A 20,521-nucleotide genomic window follows, 5' to 3' on the forward strand; every position below is an offset into this window, starting at 1 on the left:
AATGAATACAGGTAAAAGTTTAAACTACCAGATTACCCAATTACCAAAGAAAGGAAATATCACTCCCAACTGCATCAGAGTGTTTACTTGCATTTGTACAAGGATAGTGAAAGTTACATATCTGCAAGTAAGTGCAAAGGAATGCAAGCATTCTTGTCGAGATTTTACTGCAAATGCAGTTGATTTTAATGCTCTATTATGCATTTATATCAGAGGGAGTTTGTGTGTGTTTATGGAGCTATGAACATTTAGAATGGGTCTCCAGGAGGCTATATATTGATCAGTTTAATACTCCCAAGAACAGGTGTCATCTACTATTCAGAATCACAGATGTGTCCTTTACATTGATATCTGGGGAGACTGAAAATCTGTCGGGCAGCTCTCATGAGCACTTAGTTCTCTTTTTTAAGAGCTCAGGTCTGCAAGAGGCATTCAATTTTTCGCAAATATCTATTTTCTTCTTTTGCACAGCTATACTTTGGTCTCCAAACCAAAGCTCCGTGCCATAGTGACGCTGAAAGAAATAAGTGCTTGTAAACAGAATCATCATTCTGAACTGGTCAAGTAGGTAGACTCAAAACACTGTTCATGGAGATTTCTGAAACTCATATCTGAACCTGGGGATAGCCAAAATATTCTAAGCACCGGGTGATCAAACACCTTTTCCCTGGTTCTACTATGAGATACAAACTTGATACTCACGGAGCTCTTTGACACAGTCACTGACCAACTCCCTCTCTTTCGCTTCATATGTAATGGTTTCTGTCTTTAGATGACAAGCCTTCAAGAAAATTAAAGAGACATTAACTTAAAAATTACACTTCCATCTGAAAACATTTCATCTGCAGAAATTATAAGTAATATGTAAGATTACTGTCAATGAAAGATTAGAGAACAAAATTTCCCCCGTTTTTTTCAATTTGTTTATGTTGTGCATTTGACTGTACTTTCTGCTAAGTTTATTTCACTACAGCTAGCTTCCCCTATTTGTGTGGGTTTTCAGCAACTTAAACAAAAACAAACAGAAAATGTGGGTGTGAGAACATAAAATTTGGTAGGGGAACTCAGAAGCAGATGCAGTACCTGGAACTAGACAACGTGAATTTACTGCAAATAGGTGTCCTCAAAACAGAGGAATCCTGTAGTCTGAAAACTGAATGATACGTTAGTCACACCCACAAAGGCCACAAAAGCATTGAAAAACTCTCAGAATAGGGACAATACTTTCCTTTCTCCCACTCTTCATCTATCTAGAATTGTAAGCTCTCTGGGCCAGAGACTGTCTTGCTCTGTAAGTATGTACAACAGCAAGCATACAGAGATCTCCATTTTGGTTGGAGTGTCTGGGTGCCACCGGAATAAAAACAAAATCATCAATAATTGCCTCTCTCCATCAGAGAATATTTGTTTGGGACAATTTGCTGATAATTAGTGCTGGCTTATCAGAAACCTCAGTGACTGGGTTTGAAGGTCTATTTCAGATAAAGGAACTGCAGATAAAAACATTTCCACATAACATAATCACAATGAACTATAAATAGATCTTGGCATTTCTCATGAAATCAGGCCAACCAACAAGGAGCTCAATATGCCTGAGGATATTTACAAAAGACAAAGGAAATTATATAACAGAAAACAATAAAACAATAGAAAAGTTAAAAGGGCTCAGGCAAAATGGCAGGGCAAAAATTGAACCTATCTTTTAAGTGCCATATTTTTATTATAGGCTGGGCTAGTTGCACCACTTATTACTATAGTTGCCTGACACTTCCCCCATTATAAGACCATTTCTACTTGCTTATAACTTGGCCAAATTTTAACTGTTTGGGCTGAAAATTTCAATGCCAGGTGTCTGCCTCAAGCAGATTATTTATTTATTTATTTCTTTAATAGAAAAATTTAGCCAAAATAGTCCAGCCATTTCCGAGAAGGAGGTTAGGGGAAAATACATTGTTTTGTTCCAGTTAAAAATAATTCTAGGGATCTTTTCTTTGAGAAGCTTTAGTGCCCCAATGCTTAGGACTAGTGGCTTGAAATGTGGCAGTGGGTGGTGGTCTGTGTGTCAGGGATGTGCCTTTTGCCATCCCTATGAAAAGCAGCCCATATTTGACCAAGATACAAACCTTTGAAAAAAATCACAGTTCACACATTCTCAGCTGAGACTTGATAGAGCATCGCAGCTAGGGTTACCACATTTCAAGTTCCCAAAGAGAGGACACTGCCAGGGATGGGGATGGGGGAACTGGAGAGGGGGGGCATGTACTGAGAGGGAGTATTTGGGGGGTGCTGGAAGGGTGGGTGTGTACTGGAATAGGGTACTTGGGGGGTGTTGGAAGGAGTACCTGTGGCCTTGCACTCGAGGTTGGGGGCAGTGTTGCACTACCTGTCATGGTGGCAGATGCAGGCCAAGGACGCAGTGTCAGCCAGTGCCTCCCTGCGGGCCTCTGCCCCTCCCCAGGACAGGGAGCTAGGGCCTGGCCTTGTCACCCCTCCCAACGGGGCTCTGAGACCCCAGGGTGGGGCAGGCAGAGAGACACTTAGTGGCTCTGCTTACCTGGTGAGCTGGGCTGGGCGGGATCCAGCAGCTGTGGATGAAGGGGAGGGACGCAGGGCGCAGAGACGGTTGTCCCAGACATTTCCTCTTATTTGAAAAATCTGCCCAGACTGAGGGCTTGTCTATACTTCCGCGGTTAGTCGACCTAAGTTACGCTACTCCAGTTATGTGAATAACGTAACTGGAGTCGACCTGGCTTAGGTTGACTTACCACAGTGTCTACACCACATTGCGTCGATGGGAGACACTCTCCCATCGACCTCCCTTACTCTTCTTGGAGTGGTGGATTACCAGAGTTGACCGGAGAGTGCTTTGCAATCGATTTAGCGGGTCGACACCCGCTGCATCAATTGCAGCAGCACTGATCTACCGGTAAGCGTAGACCGGGCCGGAGGATCAAAGAAGAGGTCATGTCCAGGAAAACCTGGATGTATTATAACCCTAATCGCAACTAAAATCCCAGATGTTTCCATCTACACTAGGCTTCCACATAGACGAGAGTAGGACTTTTCCTTGCATTGCAGCTTCCCCCAGCCTAGGACTGTGACTCTCTCATTCATCTGCCCATGTCTGCTAGAATGGAACAGGGCTTGGGAATGTACCAAAACCCTACTCTTAAAAAAGAGAAATGTGGCAGATTCCAACACACTGTTGGCTCACAGCACTGGCACACCCAGCAGGACCGAGGGGCAGGGTGAGAGGAGAGGACAGCATGACCAACAAGCCGCAAACTGAACACGGCTTCCGCAGGACGACACCTGAAAGGCCAAACCTGCTGACCCATGAGAAGAAAGCTCCCCACAAGTCAAGCTGGAAAACCCTATGCCCTCGGAGTTGTACCGGTGATGTGGGCACCACTGCCTGGGCTGCTGCAACTCTCTGAGGTGCACACCTCGGGAGCAGCAAGCAGAGTGACAATCAGAAAGAGAATGCCCTAGCAGTGCTGGTAGAATACAAATCGCTCTCTCACAAACAACAAAAGGCTCTTCTTCTACTTCCTCCAATTGTTAGTCAAGCAAAGTAGTTTGGGGAAAAGAAGTGGCAAGAGACAGGGGACAAGGCGGCTAGAAGACAGGAGGAGAAGACTTTTCCTCTCTTTCCTCCACCATGGTGCTTACAGCACGGAACCAAGATTTCAGTTCCAAAATACATGCAACTTCAGCCCCGTACTGACACAGGCTTCTTAAAAGGATCTCATATTTTAAATGGAGGGACTGGGGCAATTTGGAATTTTAAAAATCATGCTATGCAAAGATATGATGTTGGTTTAAATCCTGTAAATGTTCTCTGTCTCCCTAAACTATTCAAAGAATCACAGGGTCTCCATCTGCCAAAGCCCAGGTGTTTGACAGGGACTTTTAAAATGTGAGACACTCCACAGGAAAGGGAATCCCAGACAGCAGAACAGACTGCTTTAAAGGAGGTGGGATTGAGTTAATTTTGGTTTCATGATTCAATATTTCTAATGCTCTCCCATAAATTAGACGCAATAGGTTTCTATGGCACAGAGCTAATTTTAAATCTGAAATTAATGACAACTTTCATAATTATGTTCAGTTGAGAGGTTTGTAGATAATATTGGTGATTGACAAGGGCTTAAGTACATGAAGGGGAAGTCAGATAAGGAGAAAAATAAGGCCTGCAAGAAGACCCAGTTCCCACATGCCCCATGCCTTAAATTCTGCAACCTGACTAGGTTTTCTTGGGTGCAAAGGCCCAAGCCTGTTGGGAACTACAGCCCTGGGGTAAAACAAGATCTTCCGCTCACGCTAGTGATAATAGAGCACACCAAAACAAAAGTATACAACACTTAACTAAGCATCACAAACCTAAGCAACTGCATGATCCTATTCCTGTAGGATTCCCCCATCCTCTAGTTCTACTAACCCCATGTTCATTATATTTTGTCTTAAACATTGGGCCTTGATCCTGCAAAAATTGAATACATGTGCAAAAAATTAAGGATAAGAGTATTCTCATTTAAGTCAGTGGGATCACTCATGTACATAAAGTGAAACGTGCACAAATCTGTGCATGACTGGGGCTTTAAATTGTAATTTCCTGATCTAGAATACAGACGGACAAACAGTAACTACATAGTCAGATGTCAGCTCAACTGTATTACCAGAAGAATACATCATCACACAATATTGGATCATACAAATCAGCAAGTCCTGCAGGCCAATGTAATTTGGGTGGGTAGTTAAATGTGAACCTGTATTATATCACATACTATAGGGAATTTGGGAACAGTTGGATGTAGCAACCTTGCACACTGGCAGAGATGACTGGTGCCGGCCAATAGTGTGGGGGGGAAGTGAGGGCATCTGGCTTCTGCAGTGTTACTGAGCATGCTCAGTCCATGTGAGCATACTCAGTACAAGCCAAGCAGCATATCTGGAGGGGTACATGACCCCGCATGCCCCCCCACCCATGCATTGCCGCTGCACACTGTATATTACAGAACTTTAAAGACAACTAAGAGTAAAGTGCCAAGTCTGAAGAATGCAGACCTGGGGTGGGATGGTGTATTTACAGTCCTTCTCAGGTAGAGAAGTCACTCCAGCGAGCATGGAAGCTGGTTTTTATAACACTGTCCTGCAACGTTACGTACGTGGCACATACTAAAAATGAAGTGTACCTTTGATCGGAGAGCCAGGTTCTCCTCCTCCAGTTCCTTGAGTTTGTCCTGCAAGACATCCAGCTGCAAAAGATCATGCGACAGGTTGAAGGAGTCATTGAACCGAAGTGGTGTAGAGCAGCTGGAGTCTGTCTCACTTTCCTCAGAAGCAATTGAAACAATACGAAGCAACGCATCTTTCTTCGATAGTTCATGCTGCAGCTGGTTAACCTATGTTTAAAAAGATAATTTGTTTACAAAACATACCTAACATTGCAAAGTATTATAGTATAATATGTAGCTTTTGAATTCTTGGAACAAAACTTGGTCCAGTTTAAACTGAGGTAAAAACAACCCCAAATATTATGACAAGCTTTTTATTTATTTTTATGCTGGAAATTCAGGTTTTGTCTAGCTTTGAAGACTATGTTGCTATAGAGGAAGTGAAATTATGATGTCATAAGAGACTGGAACTAAGAACTTATGTAAGAAAAGCCAAGGGAACATAATTACAATGATCTCCAATATGATGAAAGCCAGAAGCTGGAGCCTAGTTGGGGAGCCCAGGATGGGCTCCAGCTTCCAGCCTGGCCTGTGGGGCCTCGGGGGGAAGAGGAGAGGCAGGAGGTCAGGGCCATCCACTTTCAAAAAAGTGGGAGGTCCATGGCCCCTTTGCCCCCCGGCCTCCCCTGTTCCAGCGTCCCTGGGTCATATCTTCAAAGTTAGGTGTGTGCAACCTCGCACTTCCAAGTTTTGGCACAAATATCGGATGTGAATACACAAACTTTGGCTTGGTCTACACTAAACCCCCAAATCGAACTAAGGTACGCAACTTCAGCTACGTGAATAACGTAGCTGAAGTTCGAAGTACCTTAGTTCGAACTTACCTCGGTCCACACGCGGCAGGCAGGCTCCCCCGTCGACTCCGCGGTACTCCTCTCGTCTAGCTGGAGTACCGCAGTCGAGGGCGAGCACTTCCTGGTTCGACTTATCGCGTCCAGACAAGACGCGATAAGTCGAACCCAGAACTTCGATTGCCAGCCGCCGAACTAGCGGCTGGGTGTAGACATACCCTAAGTCTTTGAACATACATGTGGACAGTTGTGAGCACACATTTGGTATCTGTATGCTGACTGTGCTTGCAGTTGTGCTCATTTCACTGAAAAATCTGGCCGTGGGATGCACTGGTCACGTCAACAAGGGGAAAATGTTATTGATATAGTTTATAATCCTTTGCATGACCCAACAACCTCTTGGTGCCAACTATCAGTGGACACAGGGGGTGCATAGGAATTTACAGGGATCCCATGGTGAGGTATATGCATAATAGCTCACCAAAAGATGGCATGTGAGATCTCTACAGAGACCCAGTAGCCCATTGGTGATCATAATAATTTATATATATATATATATATATATATATATATAAATTATATATATGTTTAAGGATATCCTTAAACATATATATATATATGTTTAAGGATAATTAAGGAGTTATGTATCTATTCTGAAAATTATGTTCTTAAGGTTTTAGAGTTAAGGCATGTTACCAGGAGGTGACACTTCGGACATGTTCCTTTCAGGTTGGAGCTTATCTCCACTTATCTCCCTGTCTGGTCACATGTGCCTCACAATGCAGGTCTATTTTCATACTGAGCCACAGGCAGGAGAAAAGATTGCAAAAATCTATGAGAGGAAATTCACAGGAGAAAACAAGACAGCAGGGGGTGTCCTGTTTACGACTAAAGACAAAAAATTGTTAGGCTTGAATCTGCGGGTACAAAGAAACACACAGAATCCATCACCAAGGATGCAAGCTAACAGTGTCTTTGTTTTGTGAAAGGAGTGTCACAGTCAGCCTGTCTGTAAATGCTGCAAGGATTCTGGGTGAGCAATATTCCACAAGATATGTGAGTATCTTGTTAATTAAGTCAAGCCTCTAGAATGTGAGTAATGATTTTGTTTTATAAGTGGGCTTGGCGGGATCAATTTTTATTTGTAACTTAAGTGTTGACTGATGATTTCAGCGCACACACATGAACCGACAAATATATTTCCATTGATGATGATCAAAAGATACAGACAGGCAAAGAAAGAAAATGCTGCTTCAGAACTTATTAGAGTTTGATTTAAGGCTATTTGCCTTGTATATTTTGACATATGCTATCAAACGATGAACTGTAGAGCGACACGGGGGCCTGCCAGGCCTAGAGGGGAGTGCCGGTGCTGCCGATGGCCAGTGGAGTTGGGGAGCTGACCGCAGGGAGGCACAAACAAGGCCTCTTCACACTAAGGGCTGGTGGCAGCAAGGTGCCTCACAGCCCTGGGTATCCCTGGCAAGTGTCATACTTTGGTAACAATTTCATCCTTCATTAGTTCCTCTGTTGAGATGGCAGCACGTGAGATGGATCTGAGCAACAGTGAAAAAAATGTTACACGAGACTGAATAAACAGGGAAAGATGGATGTGCTTGTGTTTAAAGCATAAGATGGAGGCAGAATTTGGAAGAGATTCCAGGTCTCATGCTACTGACTTCTGTGATCCTGAGCAAGTCACTTCATCTCTTTGGCTGTTTCGTCATCTGTAAAATGGGAATAATACCTCCTACTTCACAAGGGTGGGGGAAACTGAATTCATTGTTTATAAAAATACACTGAGTTTCTTGGATTCAGAGATAATAAGGTCAGAGGGGACCATTATGATCAGCTCAACTTCCTTGAAAACTATTCTAAGTGTGTATTATATTTACAAAACAACATATCACATTCCCCTTAATGACCACTGTACTGAATTTTCATAGTTGGATATTGGAATGATGCACTTGACTGGAATACTTCAGTTTAGATAAATACGTTTTTTGTTTGTTTGTTTTTTTAAGGATCCCCCTGTGGCTGTAGAGTAAATGCAATTACCTGCCTCTACACAGTAAAAAAAAAAACAAACCCTTTACCCTACATATCCCTCATCTCTCTGTTTTAAAAATCACTCACTTGGTCAAAGGCTTGTCCCAGTTGTTCTTCTAGTACTTCATTCTGTTCTGTCAGGGCATGGTTCCGCTTAAGAAGGGCCTGTCCAATTCGAGCTGCTAGCTCCAGGTCCCGATCCCGCTGCTCACAAATACCAGGAAAAAAATCTTTATTTTTGATCAGACTACATTTAAATTCAACCTAAATTTAAATTCAGCCTAATGAATTTAAGATACTTCTGCCTCATTCACAAAGGCCAGATAATATAGGATGTGCCCCCAACTCATTTTAAACTGCACTGACAGGGAACTACTGCAGCAATACATGCCAGTGCAGTGTTTCCCAATCTTTAACCATTTGGGATCTAGAATACACACTGATTTCCTGACATGACTCATCCATTCCCACAGTCCTTTGCAACATCAGAGAACTGGGGTCACATTAAAAAAAAATTAATTTTGGGTGCTGGAATTTTTTATTGTGGTCCTGGGTGGTTTGATGTGGGGACTTTAGAGTTGCTATTGAGGCATCATTTTAAAGAGCTGTAGACACCAGCTCCACCGTCTTTGAAGCACAGCTTCCCTCGGAGTAGAGCATAGGTCTGGGAATGGGAGAGGTATGAAGGGGACAGAGTAGAGGTAGCAGAAAGAGGAGAAGGGAAGGAGCAAGTTGCTACCTTCCTCCTCCTTGTCATGGGTTCCCACTAGGTTTGCAGGATTTCGCTAAGTTATTTTGTTTCTCAGCTGGTGCAGTTCACTGGGCGCTCTCATGCCCCGCTGTTTGAGGAGTCCTGTGCTATCGTGTCTAACGACTGAAAGGCAAGAGGCATTTCCTTTTCTCCCTTTAAGTGACAACAGCTGCTCATTGGAGAAACAATGCAGACAGGTGGGTAAAGGAAAGCTTGTATCCAAATGTATGGTTAGCTCACTACAAATTAATACAACAGTAAGTGGAGATGACTGTACCTCAGCTAACAGATGTGTGACCATGTCAACGTCATTGTAGGTTTTTGTCATCTGCTCCACTCTGTCTGTGCCGAGAACTGAAAACCAAACCCAGAAACATTCACTGCAGTAGTTTATAACAAGTAGAATACAAGCAGGGGTAGATGTAAAACTCGCATACATTACCTAACCAGTATGCAACACAGGGATCTTTGAGAGGATTAACAAGCAGGCTAAGAATATTTAGCTTAGGAAGCACTGGAAAGTTTGAGGAAACCCATTTGAGGCAACACACATAAAGCTTGATCCAGGGAGGTGCAACTCCCAGTTAAGTCAGCTGAAGTTGAGGGAGTTCTGCCAGAACCTCTCAGGATTTGGTCCTTACTGAGGTAAGTGGGGGGAAATCAATTATCTGGATGAAGCCCAACTACTGAACGATCTGGTTTGCACTGCAGTTGATTGCAGGAGGGGGCAGTCTTGCATACCCCATGTGGCTGAGGATGTCTGTGGGCTTTACCCTTGAAACACAATGAAATCAAGGTGACTGTGTGGTAGTTACAAGCAGGAAGACAGAAAAACCTTAGGGCACTAAGATCACTGGGACTAATTCATGCAAGTCCTGTAATGCGTGTGTTTACAGGATCAAGCCTAAGGTTACATGGGATAAGAGGAAAACATGCATCATTTAAACCTCCAGATAGCCTACTAGCGCAAACTCGTTGGAATGGTAACCATGTCTTCTTTGGAAAGCTAATGTCTTAATGAGCTTTTACATGCTGTTGAAAACTATTAAAAATAAGAAGTATTACTGAGAAGTGAAACTGCACTTTCAAAATACTTTAAACACAGGGTTGAGTCAGGAAGAACTTCTAAAGACTAAGGAGGAATCAATGATTACGAGGATCAAAACTGAACATCAAAAACATGAAGTACCAGCGTCTGCCATCTCCTGTCCTTACAAGAAAAAGATGAAAATGGAAAAGAAACCTGAATTACCTTGTGCAAATTTCTGAGATCCAGCCAAAGAGGAGGGGGGAAGTTCAACAAGAGCTAGGATAGCGGAAAATGAAAAACAGAAAAAAGGGTGAGAGGAGAAGAGAGAAAGAATTAGAAGTTAAGAAAATAGATGAGTGTGAATTTGTTTTTCAGTGACTATTGTTGATGCATGCATTTTATATATAAAATCATAATTTCACACTTCTAAAAACCTTCCAAAGGATCCTACAGCTCTTTACAAACAGTAATGAATTATGTTTTTAAAGTATCAGCTTATTATGTGATACAACCACCAACAGGGGAACTATGCCCTGCACTTGGAGGGGATGGGTATAGGTGGTGGCCTCCACTCACCAGAGCTTTTCCATTTATAGCTTTCATGATCCGAAGCCATAAAGCAAGCCGCAACACAATTAAAGTAGCAATAAAAGTTTAACAGAGCCATGAAACTTTTCCATCAGACAAATGTCTCTGTGAACCTGTGCTGAAACTACTCCTTGCAAATGGTATTTTTTTCTACCAGCAGTCATACCCCCTTTCCTCAAGAAAGTTGGCCATTGCTTGATTTGCATTATGTAAGTGGCTTTAAACTAATTTTTTTTTATAAATCAAAATACACACATACAGAATATAGACTATGTCCATTCTGGGCCTCATACTTAACTGTGACTCAGGGTTGGAGTAAAGCGGATTTGGTATTCAGTCTGGAAGGAGTAATTATGCAGTGAGTTGCAAAAGAGAGGAGAAAAGGAAAGAATAGCAAAGGAGAAGAACAAAGTTGCACTGAATTGTTTTCTAAAACACTTTCCTAAAAAGTGAAACAAACCAACCCCCTAAATCAAACATTTTTCACCCAAGTAGCTCAGCAGGCATTCCCCCCCACTCCCCCCAGCTCTTTCAGTTTCCATTACACATATGTATGTATGTATGTATGTATGTTTTCTAGTCTTAGTTCTCACAATACTGGATATATAGCATGTATCTTCCTGTGATCTTAAGTGCTTTATTCCTCCTTGCTTGTCTCTTTATACCTCCATGACTTCTAGTTCAAATATAACTAGGCTTCCATAAGCATGTGTCAACTTGCATGAGTTCTGTTTTCGAAGTAATACATTTCTTTATTTACATACAGTAAATACTTATGGATTGAACAACGTATATATCATTGTTTCCAAATGATCCTATGACCATGTGAAATACACAAGTGCTCCTATGCTTCTGATGTATGTACACACACACACACACACACACCCCCATCTAGTCTGTAACCCACCATGTACATTACACATGACAAATCACTAGGAATCATTAAGATACAATAATGTCTGTAGCACATCCCTGTACACGGGACCCCCTACAAAAAACAACCCCAAACAGGAAAACAAGGATTCCCTTGTGCAGCCCAAAGACATTTTTCTTTTCCCTGACACACTATACCTGCTTAGGACACATCATGCCAGGCATATTTTCAAAGGCAAGTTCAGAGAAAAGCAGAGCTCTCATTTAACCTCTCTTGTTTAAAAGCCTTTAAAATACCTTTGACAAAAATATTAACTAATTATTCACTTCCTGACAGAAATTATTAACAATTCACTGCAGTCAGTACTTTTATTCTGTTTTGTATTGTTTTTTTGGGAACTCTGAACTTATTGCAATGTAAATTACAAATTGTGTTTCTGAGCAAGACAGAATCAGAAAAGCTTCCTTATCACATGCCAAATATTCACCATCTTATTAGCAAGATGTGCACTCAACAGGTGGGATTTGTTCTACCACTTTAACAAGAGTTGCCTGTACTTACTGAAAGGAGAAGAGACTCCAAAGCAGGGGTAAGTCAGTAGGCAGACTGTGGGCCAAATCCAGACCGCCAGATGCTTTTGAAGGGACCCCAAAATCTTTTTATTTATTTATTATTATTTTCTCTGGAGTCTGGACCTTGACTATACCTTGACCAATAAATTTGGAACTTACCAAAAAATAATTGACTACCCCTGCTCCAAAGCCTCATTTTACTCACTAGTCTTGATGATTCAGGTGCCCACTCGCACACAAGCTTCAGCCATTGCAGGTGAAAGAGCATAAACAGCTCTGTTTTGGTAGATGTTCCTACCATGCCTCATTTTAACCAGATCTGGTCGGTGTCCTAATCAGTATTCACCCTTCTTAGTGAAGGTTTACATTCAGTACATGGCTGCTATATCCAGCCAGCTTGGGATTTCCATTCTGCACAAATACATATTACCCTGGTAACTGATAATTTATGGAGAGAGAATGGCTTTGGTGCTTTGCTCTATAGTCTCAATATTTCCAGAAAGCTTAGGACCGTGATCACATACAGTTTGTTACACTTTCCTCTCTCTCACACACTCACCTTGAATAGCGAATGCTGTAAGCAACTCTTCATTTTGATTAGTGTCCTTGTTATCTAGTGCCATGTTGCTGTCTCCATTCACATCTACAAAGTAGATGTGAAGAAAGATGCTTTGTAGCAGAGGATTACTAAGGTAGTATCTCCTGTTGCAGCACAGAGTCCTCCTGCAGCTCACTGAAAGGCACTCCTCACAGTGTGTACTCAGTGGTTTATTAGAGAAACATGCCTTCAGGCAGCAGTGGCCATAAAAAGGAGGAGCTTAACAGCAATAATCTAGGGTTTTCCCTAGATTAGGGTGTAACGCTATACAGACATTGGGAATTGGCCTGCATTACGTGCTTCAGACGCTTTATCAATCGCATTTTCTTTCCTACAAGCACAAGACAAAACTTTAACCCCAAATTTATCAGAAATAAGCTGGTATAGAATTGTGGAAATCAAACCTAGCAAATGCTTAGATATTATGTAGCAGATTACACTTCAAAGATGTACTCATACTTTGCTTTCATAATGTACATGTAACACAAAACACCCCTAAAGGATAGGATGATTGTAATCTAGTTCCACAGTTTTGGACCAATCTCTTGCCCCCCAATTGCTCTAACATACAGAAGAGACAAGGTGGGTGAGGTAATATCTTTTATTGGACCAACATCCAGAAAGCAATGTATGTTTGCATTTCAGTGTGCTTGATTCTTTCCCACTGATATGTGACTAGACAAGGTATAGTTGGTTTCTACTAGGAATCACTTTGCACTGGATCAGTTGATTAAACTAGATGGAATAATCCAAAGGGATATGTTCAATGTAAAGACCATCATTTCTCCTCTAATCACCTCCTTCAGACTCATTATCTCTTCCGGTTTATGTCCAGACACACATACTTATGTCCTAATGATAATCAGTCTGAGCTCTGGTATTCCCCAATGCATTTAAAGTTTTAGAATTCCATCCAGTAAACAATATCTTGTCTCAGATTTATCTGTGATGTTCACAGTGGACAAGGTATTACATTTACAGAGGGCTTGTCTTCACTGTAATGAGTTCTATGAGGGTGTGATTTCTAATGCATACTAATGTGTTGCGATTTGGGGAGGAGATCCTCGTCAAGGGGGAGAAGGCAATTTAGTAGGATCTGGGCAAGGATCTTCCCTGCGATGGAGGGGAGGGCAATACCTCTGTAGTTCCTGCACAAAGATTCGTACCCTTTCTTGAATATTGAAACAAAGTTGGCGTTCTTAAAGTCAGGTGGAATTTCTTCACAGGTCCAGATTTTGTCGAGGAGTTGGCAAAGTTTGTGCTGGAGCATTGTTCCACCAGCTTTAAAAACCTCAGCTAGGATGCCATCTGGGCCTGCTGCCTTATGATTTTTTGTCTGGGTGATGGCATGCTGGACTTCCTCAGAAGATGGGGGATCAGCAAAGTGTTCCATTGCCGAATGTTGTGGAATAGACTTGATGGTGTCTTCAGAGACCGTGGATTCGCTGTTTAGTAGGCTCTCAAAGCGTTGTTTAATGGCCGCATTTTCCTTGAGGAGGATGGAGCCATTCTGGGAACGTAAAGGGGTTGAGCGTTTGGCCCATATATAGCTTCTCATGTTGTCCTAGTCTCTACGAAACCCTGAATCTCAGAGGCCTTCTTTTGCCACCACTTAGTTTGGATGTCACTTAGCCTCCTTTGGAGTTTGGCTTTGCGCAGGTAATAAGCCTCATGTTTTCATTGGTTGGAGGAATCATTTTGCCAGTTACAGAATGCAGTTCTTTTCTGTTGAATTAATGCTAGGATTTCCTCGTTGTTTTCGTCAAACCCGTCTTGGTACAGATGAATGGACTATCCTATAGTTTCAACACATGCACTGTGAATGGTGTTTTTAAGTTGATCCCAGTGCTCTTGAATGTCAATGATGTTATCAGGCAAATTAGAGAGTTTCTCAGACAGGTGTTGCTGGAACATCTCGCAGCTGGCTTGGTCCTGAAGTGCTTTGACGTTGTACCGCTTTCACTTAATCTTTGGGTGTTTGTGCTGTGGTGGAGCTGCAGGTACATGACTGATCTTACTAATCGATGGTCTGTCCAACAGTGATCTGTATCTCTCATGGCTCGTGTTATACAGACATCGGCGTAATCTTGAGCTCTGACTAGAACAGTCAAGGAGGTGCCAGTGTTTGGACCAAGGATATTTCCAGGTGGTTTTAAATTTATTACTCTGCCTAAAGATGGTATTTGTGATGAGCAGATTATGCTCCACAGATTTGGTGAGGAAGAGAATACCAATGGGGTTTACATTTCCTACTCCTTCTTTGCCTATTGTGCTGCTCCAGAGTTGGGAGTCCCGTCTGACTCTGGCATTGAAATCTCCCAGGAGGATGAGATTGTCTGCCTTACATGTGGCTGTGATGTTATGCTTATAAGAAGCACATGGGATCTTTTTTAGGGGAAAAGGAAATACACCGTGTTTATTGAAGATACAACAATTAGCATATGCATTTAATTACACTACACACACACACACGTGATCACGGGTAGGGAGGAGCTGGGTTCCATCGGTCACGACATGATGCACCGGGGAAGTCTTGGCATGTAGTAGTAGGATTTTATGTTTGTATTTTGTAGAATTTAAAAGAATAAAAAATAATAATAACGTAGCATGTATTAAATGTACTGGTGTATAATTTTATTATACTTTGCCAGCCACCCCTTTTTTTTTTGTTTGATTTTTTTGTACTGCCATTTATGAGCATTTTTTTTTGTTTTATTAGTTTGGTAATTTGCATTAACACAGATGCTTTTGGGCTTGCCTTTGGATTTAAAGCCATTAGCAGCTCAGAGACTCTGTTTTAAAAGGGACACAATTAACTTTTACCAGAGTTTTAATTGTTTTTTATTTTTAACTTTTGCTTTTAAAACACAGCGATTTGAAAAAGAAAACACAACCTATTGTGGCTCCCTTTGGAGCCCTAACAGGATTTTAATTAAGTAGTATGGTATGTTTTATTTTAATTTTATTTTATTTTATTTTATTTTTTTAATAATATATATTGTACATGTTTTGGGGAGAAAGCAATTTTTTTTATAGTTGAACTTTTATAACATGAGCCATATTAATTTTTATATAAGGTGTAACTGGGTTTTTTTGTGCTTAGAGTTTTTATGTACCCTTATTAAAGTGACAGTTTAATTACACAGAGCCACCTTAAGGCTCAGTGTGGGGCATTGTGTGTTTTTTTTAAACTATAGCTTTTATTTGTTATTTTGTTACTAAAAAACAAATCCAGATTTTTATTTTTATTTTTTGGTTTTGACTGCCCTGCTGCAGCCATGACTTTGGTCTTTTTAAAAAAAATATTGAACTTATAAAGCATTACCTTAAGGGTTAAATGCTAAATACCAAAGCCAAACAACACTAGTTACCTGTGTTTGGCAAAAAGTGTTTTTTTTGGTTTTGCAACTTTGAATCAAAGATTCAAATGGATTTTAGTGGTATTATTTAAAAACAAAACCAATTTATTTTAAACCTACAAAACAAGAGTTTTACAAACCAGGAACGCTGGTTTAGGTTTTAAACACTCCACATATTTACACAATATATTTATACACACTTTTTTTTTTTTAAACATTTTTTTATATTGTTTTAATTTTTATACAGCTGTACATAGATGATATTTGTATACATTTGGAAGCAGTTAAGTTTTAATAGAAACCCCTTATTTTTTTTGCGAATTTGACTAAGTTGTTTATCGTTAAATGATTTAAATTTGATTGTATTTTTGCCTGCCTTATTTACAGACATTCCTTTGGAAAAGGGCCCATTTTTTCTTTAGAATGGCTGCAAAGAAACGAAGAATTTTTCTTAACACTTTTTTGAAACATTTTTATAATGTTTAATTGCTTAATTTTTTTTGCCTTTGCAGAGTTAACTTTTTTTTTTTTAAATTACTTGCTTATTTTTTAAAATGACACCTTTATTAACTTAGATTTTACTATTTTGAGTATTGTTTTAGGGATTTGAATTTTTTATGCTTATACTTACTTTATTTTATTTTTGCCATTATGCCCTTAGGGCTTTTAAATAAAAATTTTAAAAATACTTTGTTGCTTGCCTGCTTGTTTGGGCCCGATTTTGCTTTTTTTTTTTGCTGAACTGTCCCTTTTTATGGACACAGGCTTTGTTTTACTACTAAGTTAGCAAGGAGAGTGGGATCCTTAACTAGCCCCCCACCCGTCCTGGTCCCTTTTTTTAAGGCATATTTTTTTTAAATTGTGAAATTACCACAATATTACTTACAAAAATTACTACACTGCCCAAATTCCTACATTCTTCAGAGTTTGGTTTAACAGAGCAACATCTGTTTAAAAGGAGTAATCTCTTGAACAAAGTATTATCTTTGGATTGCTTCCTTTTAAACATTTTTTACACAGGTGCTACCACTATAGGCCCACACGCCTATATTTTTTAGAGTTGGGTTTTACATAGAAAATACCGCTTAAAAAAATTTCATTAAAAAATATGTTCACCTTTATAACTCTTCCGTGCCCACGCTTGTGCTGGGACTTACAAAACACAAAAGTTTATACCCACTAAAAAGAACTTTGCCTGACAGAGCAGGAGGGGGAAACGCTAAGCCCCCTAACTTTTGGGCTTGATTTTGCTACGACCGAGAGTATATATACCTATGCAATTTTCCCCTGACAGACGGGTAGGAGTGAGGACTTTAACACTTTTTTATGGCCCGGCACTTTTATGACTGGGGGTGTATATACCTAGACAGTTTGTATATATTTTATTTGTATAGTTTTTTCCGACAGACAGGTCGGAGCAAGGACTTTTTTTTTTTATTGCTCAGCACTTTTACGACTGGGGGTGTGCACATCTGAATGATTGATTACTTTATATGTATGGTATACCTTTTAGCAATATTTAGCAGTATTTTTAATAATTACAGTGCATGTTTTCCCCCTTTCGCAATTCTCCACCAAAAAATTATGCTTATAAGAAGCACACGGGATCTTTTTTAGAGGAAAAGGCAATATGCCGCGTTTATTAAAGATACAACAATTAGCATATGCATTTAATTACACCACACACAGTTCCACCAGTTGATGTTATAGTTACCAGCTTAGAGTCCAGATCAATCTAGTGGCCAGCTATATTGATCACAGGTACAGAGGAGCCGGGTGCCGTTAGTTGTGACACGATGTTCCGGGGAAGTCTTGACAGGACGAACCCAAAGTTTTATGGCAAGGCACCCTGTTTATATAGTGATTTTTCTTCATTGGGACCAATGAGTTTTGCACCGTCATGCTGTAATTAATTGTTGTTTGATGAGTGCTTGTTTTTTAAATTGTCCTTCTCGTTCTTTATCACAGCTATCTTGTTCCTATTGATAGGTGCTGGTCTTATTTTTAGAGTTGTTAATTTGACATTTTAATAGGGGCGTGTTGCAGCCTCCTGGCGCCCTTGCGTTTGTCTTTGGTTCCTCCCTCATACATCTGGCTCAGTGATGGCTTTCATACTTCTCTCTTTCCACATACATTCCTTATTTACACACAAAACAGAATTAATTTACACAGAACATTTTGAACAGGAACATTAAATTGCAATGTAAAAGAAAACAATCATGGCATTCTTTTACTTATTTTAAAATGCTAAACCTACAACAAATTAGTGACCCTCAAAGGTCTGTTACAGCCTTGAAATCAGTTCAGACACAGATTCTGGCTGATTTATTTTTACTCATTGGCCCATTAGGCCATTCCTTTTGTTATTCAAAAAGGGTGGCTGGCAGGATATGATCAAATTATACACCAATACATTTAATACATGCTACATTATTATTTTATTTTTTATTCTTTATTTTAAATTATACAAAATACAAACATAAAATCCTACTACTACAGTGACGACTGCATCAAGAACACTATAAAACTGCTCCTTGTTGTCTTCCTCATTAAGTGTTGGGGTGTATGCACTGATGATCGTGGCATATTGGTTGTTGCTGAGCTTGAGCCGAAGAGTCATGAGATGCTCGTTGATCCCCATGCGAAGCCCCAAAAGCTGACTGGCGATCTCATTTTTGATGGCAAAGCCAATCCCGTGAATGCATCTCTCTTCGGGTGGCTTTCCTTTCCAAAAGAAGGTGTAGCCACCTCCATCCTCTTTTAATTGGCTATCATTGGCCTGGCAAGTCTCACTAAGAGCTGCAATGTCAATGTTGAGTCTTGCCAGTTCTTCTTTCTGGACATTCACTGCGCTGCGAGTCCAAAAGGGTGCAGACATTCCAGGTGGTGAAATTCATCATCTTTTGTTTTGGCTACGGAGTTGAGTGACCCCACTGAATGTGGCCATCCAGTCGGAAGAGTGAGACAGCCTACGTTTGGGGCACCTTTTCTAGTCCCCTCCCCATTTGGGGTCAGCAGAGGGGATCTTAAAAAAAAGTCCGCTCATTCACAGCCACTGCTACCGAAATGCACTTCTGTCTCCCCAAGCACAAGACGACTGTCACACGGTTACCGCCTGCGTACAGATTTGTGACTAAAGACTCCCAGAGATCACTGCTCCTATCGTCACCTCAGGGCTTTGTGCAGGTGACAGCCCTTTGGCAGAGGCCTGCACATGAAATCTTTTAGCATGGGGAAACCGGTGCACAGGCTGTGTGTGACCACCCGAGACTTGGCAGGAGGAAAACCCTGGCCCAGTGGCAAGGAGATCCAAGACAACAAGGGGCCTCCCTCCTGCTGCAGCCCTCATCTGCCTTTATAGCCGCAGAGTATTAAAAGGTCCTCTATATGTGCCTGATCCACCGCTGGGGTCTTGTGAAGTTTGGACCGCGATTAGTCAGGAGCCTGGCCTCAGACCTCCTCGCCAAGGGGGACCCTACCAGGAGTACAAAAGCTCCAGACTATGTCGCTCTGAGGGTCTTAAGCCAGTGTGGCTTCAGGCCATCCCGATGCACAACTGATATGATCTTCGTGGCACAACAGATTCAGGAGAAGTACAGAGAGCAACACCAGGAACCGTTCATGGCATTCATCAACCTAACCAAGGCCTTTGACTCTATCAATTGTGATGCCCTATGGAAGGTGTTGTGTACATTTGGCTGTACACAGAAATACATTTCCATCATCAGACTACTCCATGACGGGATGACTACCACTATTCTGTGCAATGGCTCAGAGACCGAACCATTCATCATTCGCACTGGTGTCAAGCAGCGCTGTCATTGCTCCAAACATTCTTCTTCGTTTACCTTGCTGTGATCCCGATTCTCATCCGTGATTGCCTTTCTGATGGAATCAGGATTGAGTATCGTATGGACGATCAACTCCTCAATCTCTGACATCTCCAAACAAAAATCTAAGATCACGAGAGTTGCCATCACTGACCTTCAGTATGCAGATGACTGCGTCATTCAAAGTACCCTAAATCTTTTTGCAGATGCCTATCGCAGCCTGGGTCTCTCTCTCAACATTGGGAAAACCAAAGTACTCTACCAGCCCTCACCTGCACAAACTACTCTTCGTACTCCACAAATTACCATCAGCGGAGAACCCCTGGAAAATGGGGACCATTTTTCATACCTTGGCAGCCACCTCTCCCAAACACCCAGCATTGGCACAGAAATTGAATACAGGATCCGCTGTGCCAGCACATCCTTTGGAAGACTACTCAACTGAGTCTTCAATGATAGGGATCTGCAAACAGGCACCAAGATCTTGGCTTACAAGGCAGTGGTCATCCCCACCCTTCTCTATGGGTGAGAGACCTGGGTAACCTACAGATGACATCTCAAGTGGCTGGAGTGGTTCCAGCAGCGCTGCCTCATGAGGATTCTCAGGATCAGCTGGGAAGACCGATGCACTAACATCAGCGTTCTCTCTGCAGCCAACATGAGCAGTATAGAGGCACAGCTCATGAAACACCAACTCTGCTGGACTGGCCACTGTGTACAGTGGCACCGCACCATACACCAAGCCACAGGGTCACTTTGAAGAGAACAGAAGTACTTATGAGACAGAGAAGCTACAAAGGAGGAAAGAAAGGGCACAACAGTCCAGCCAACAACTATGTCTC

At 41.4% G+C, this 20,521-nt stretch overlaps 1 protein-coding gene across 1 annotated transcript in view; it reads right to left on the reverse strand.

The window, feature by feature from the left end:
- TRAK2 (trafficking kinesin protein 2) overlaps positions 1–20,521 on the reverse strand; it is a 64,556-nt gene that overhangs the window by 10,317 nt on the left and 33,718 nt on the right. Inside the window, exons 4-7 of the mRNA XM_065413149.1 lie at positions 9,106–9,182; positions 8,165–8,281; positions 5,196–5,405; positions 703–781 (exon numbers count right to left, since the gene is read on the reverse strand). Coding sequence (XP_065269221.1) covers positions 703–781; positions 5,196–5,405; positions 8,165–8,281; positions 9,106–9,182 — 483 coding nt within the window. The remainder of the gene's footprint in view (positions 1–702; positions 782–5,195; positions 5,406–8,164; positions 8,282–9,105; positions 9,183–20,521) is intronic.

The sequence above is a fragment of the Emys orbicularis genome, chromosome 11 (genome assembly GCF_028017835.1).
Source record: "Emys orbicularis isolate rEmyOrb1 chromosome 11, rEmyOrb1.hap1, whole genome shotgun sequence".
NCBI lineage: Eukaryota > Metazoa > Chordata > Testudines > Emydidae > Emys > Emys orbicularis.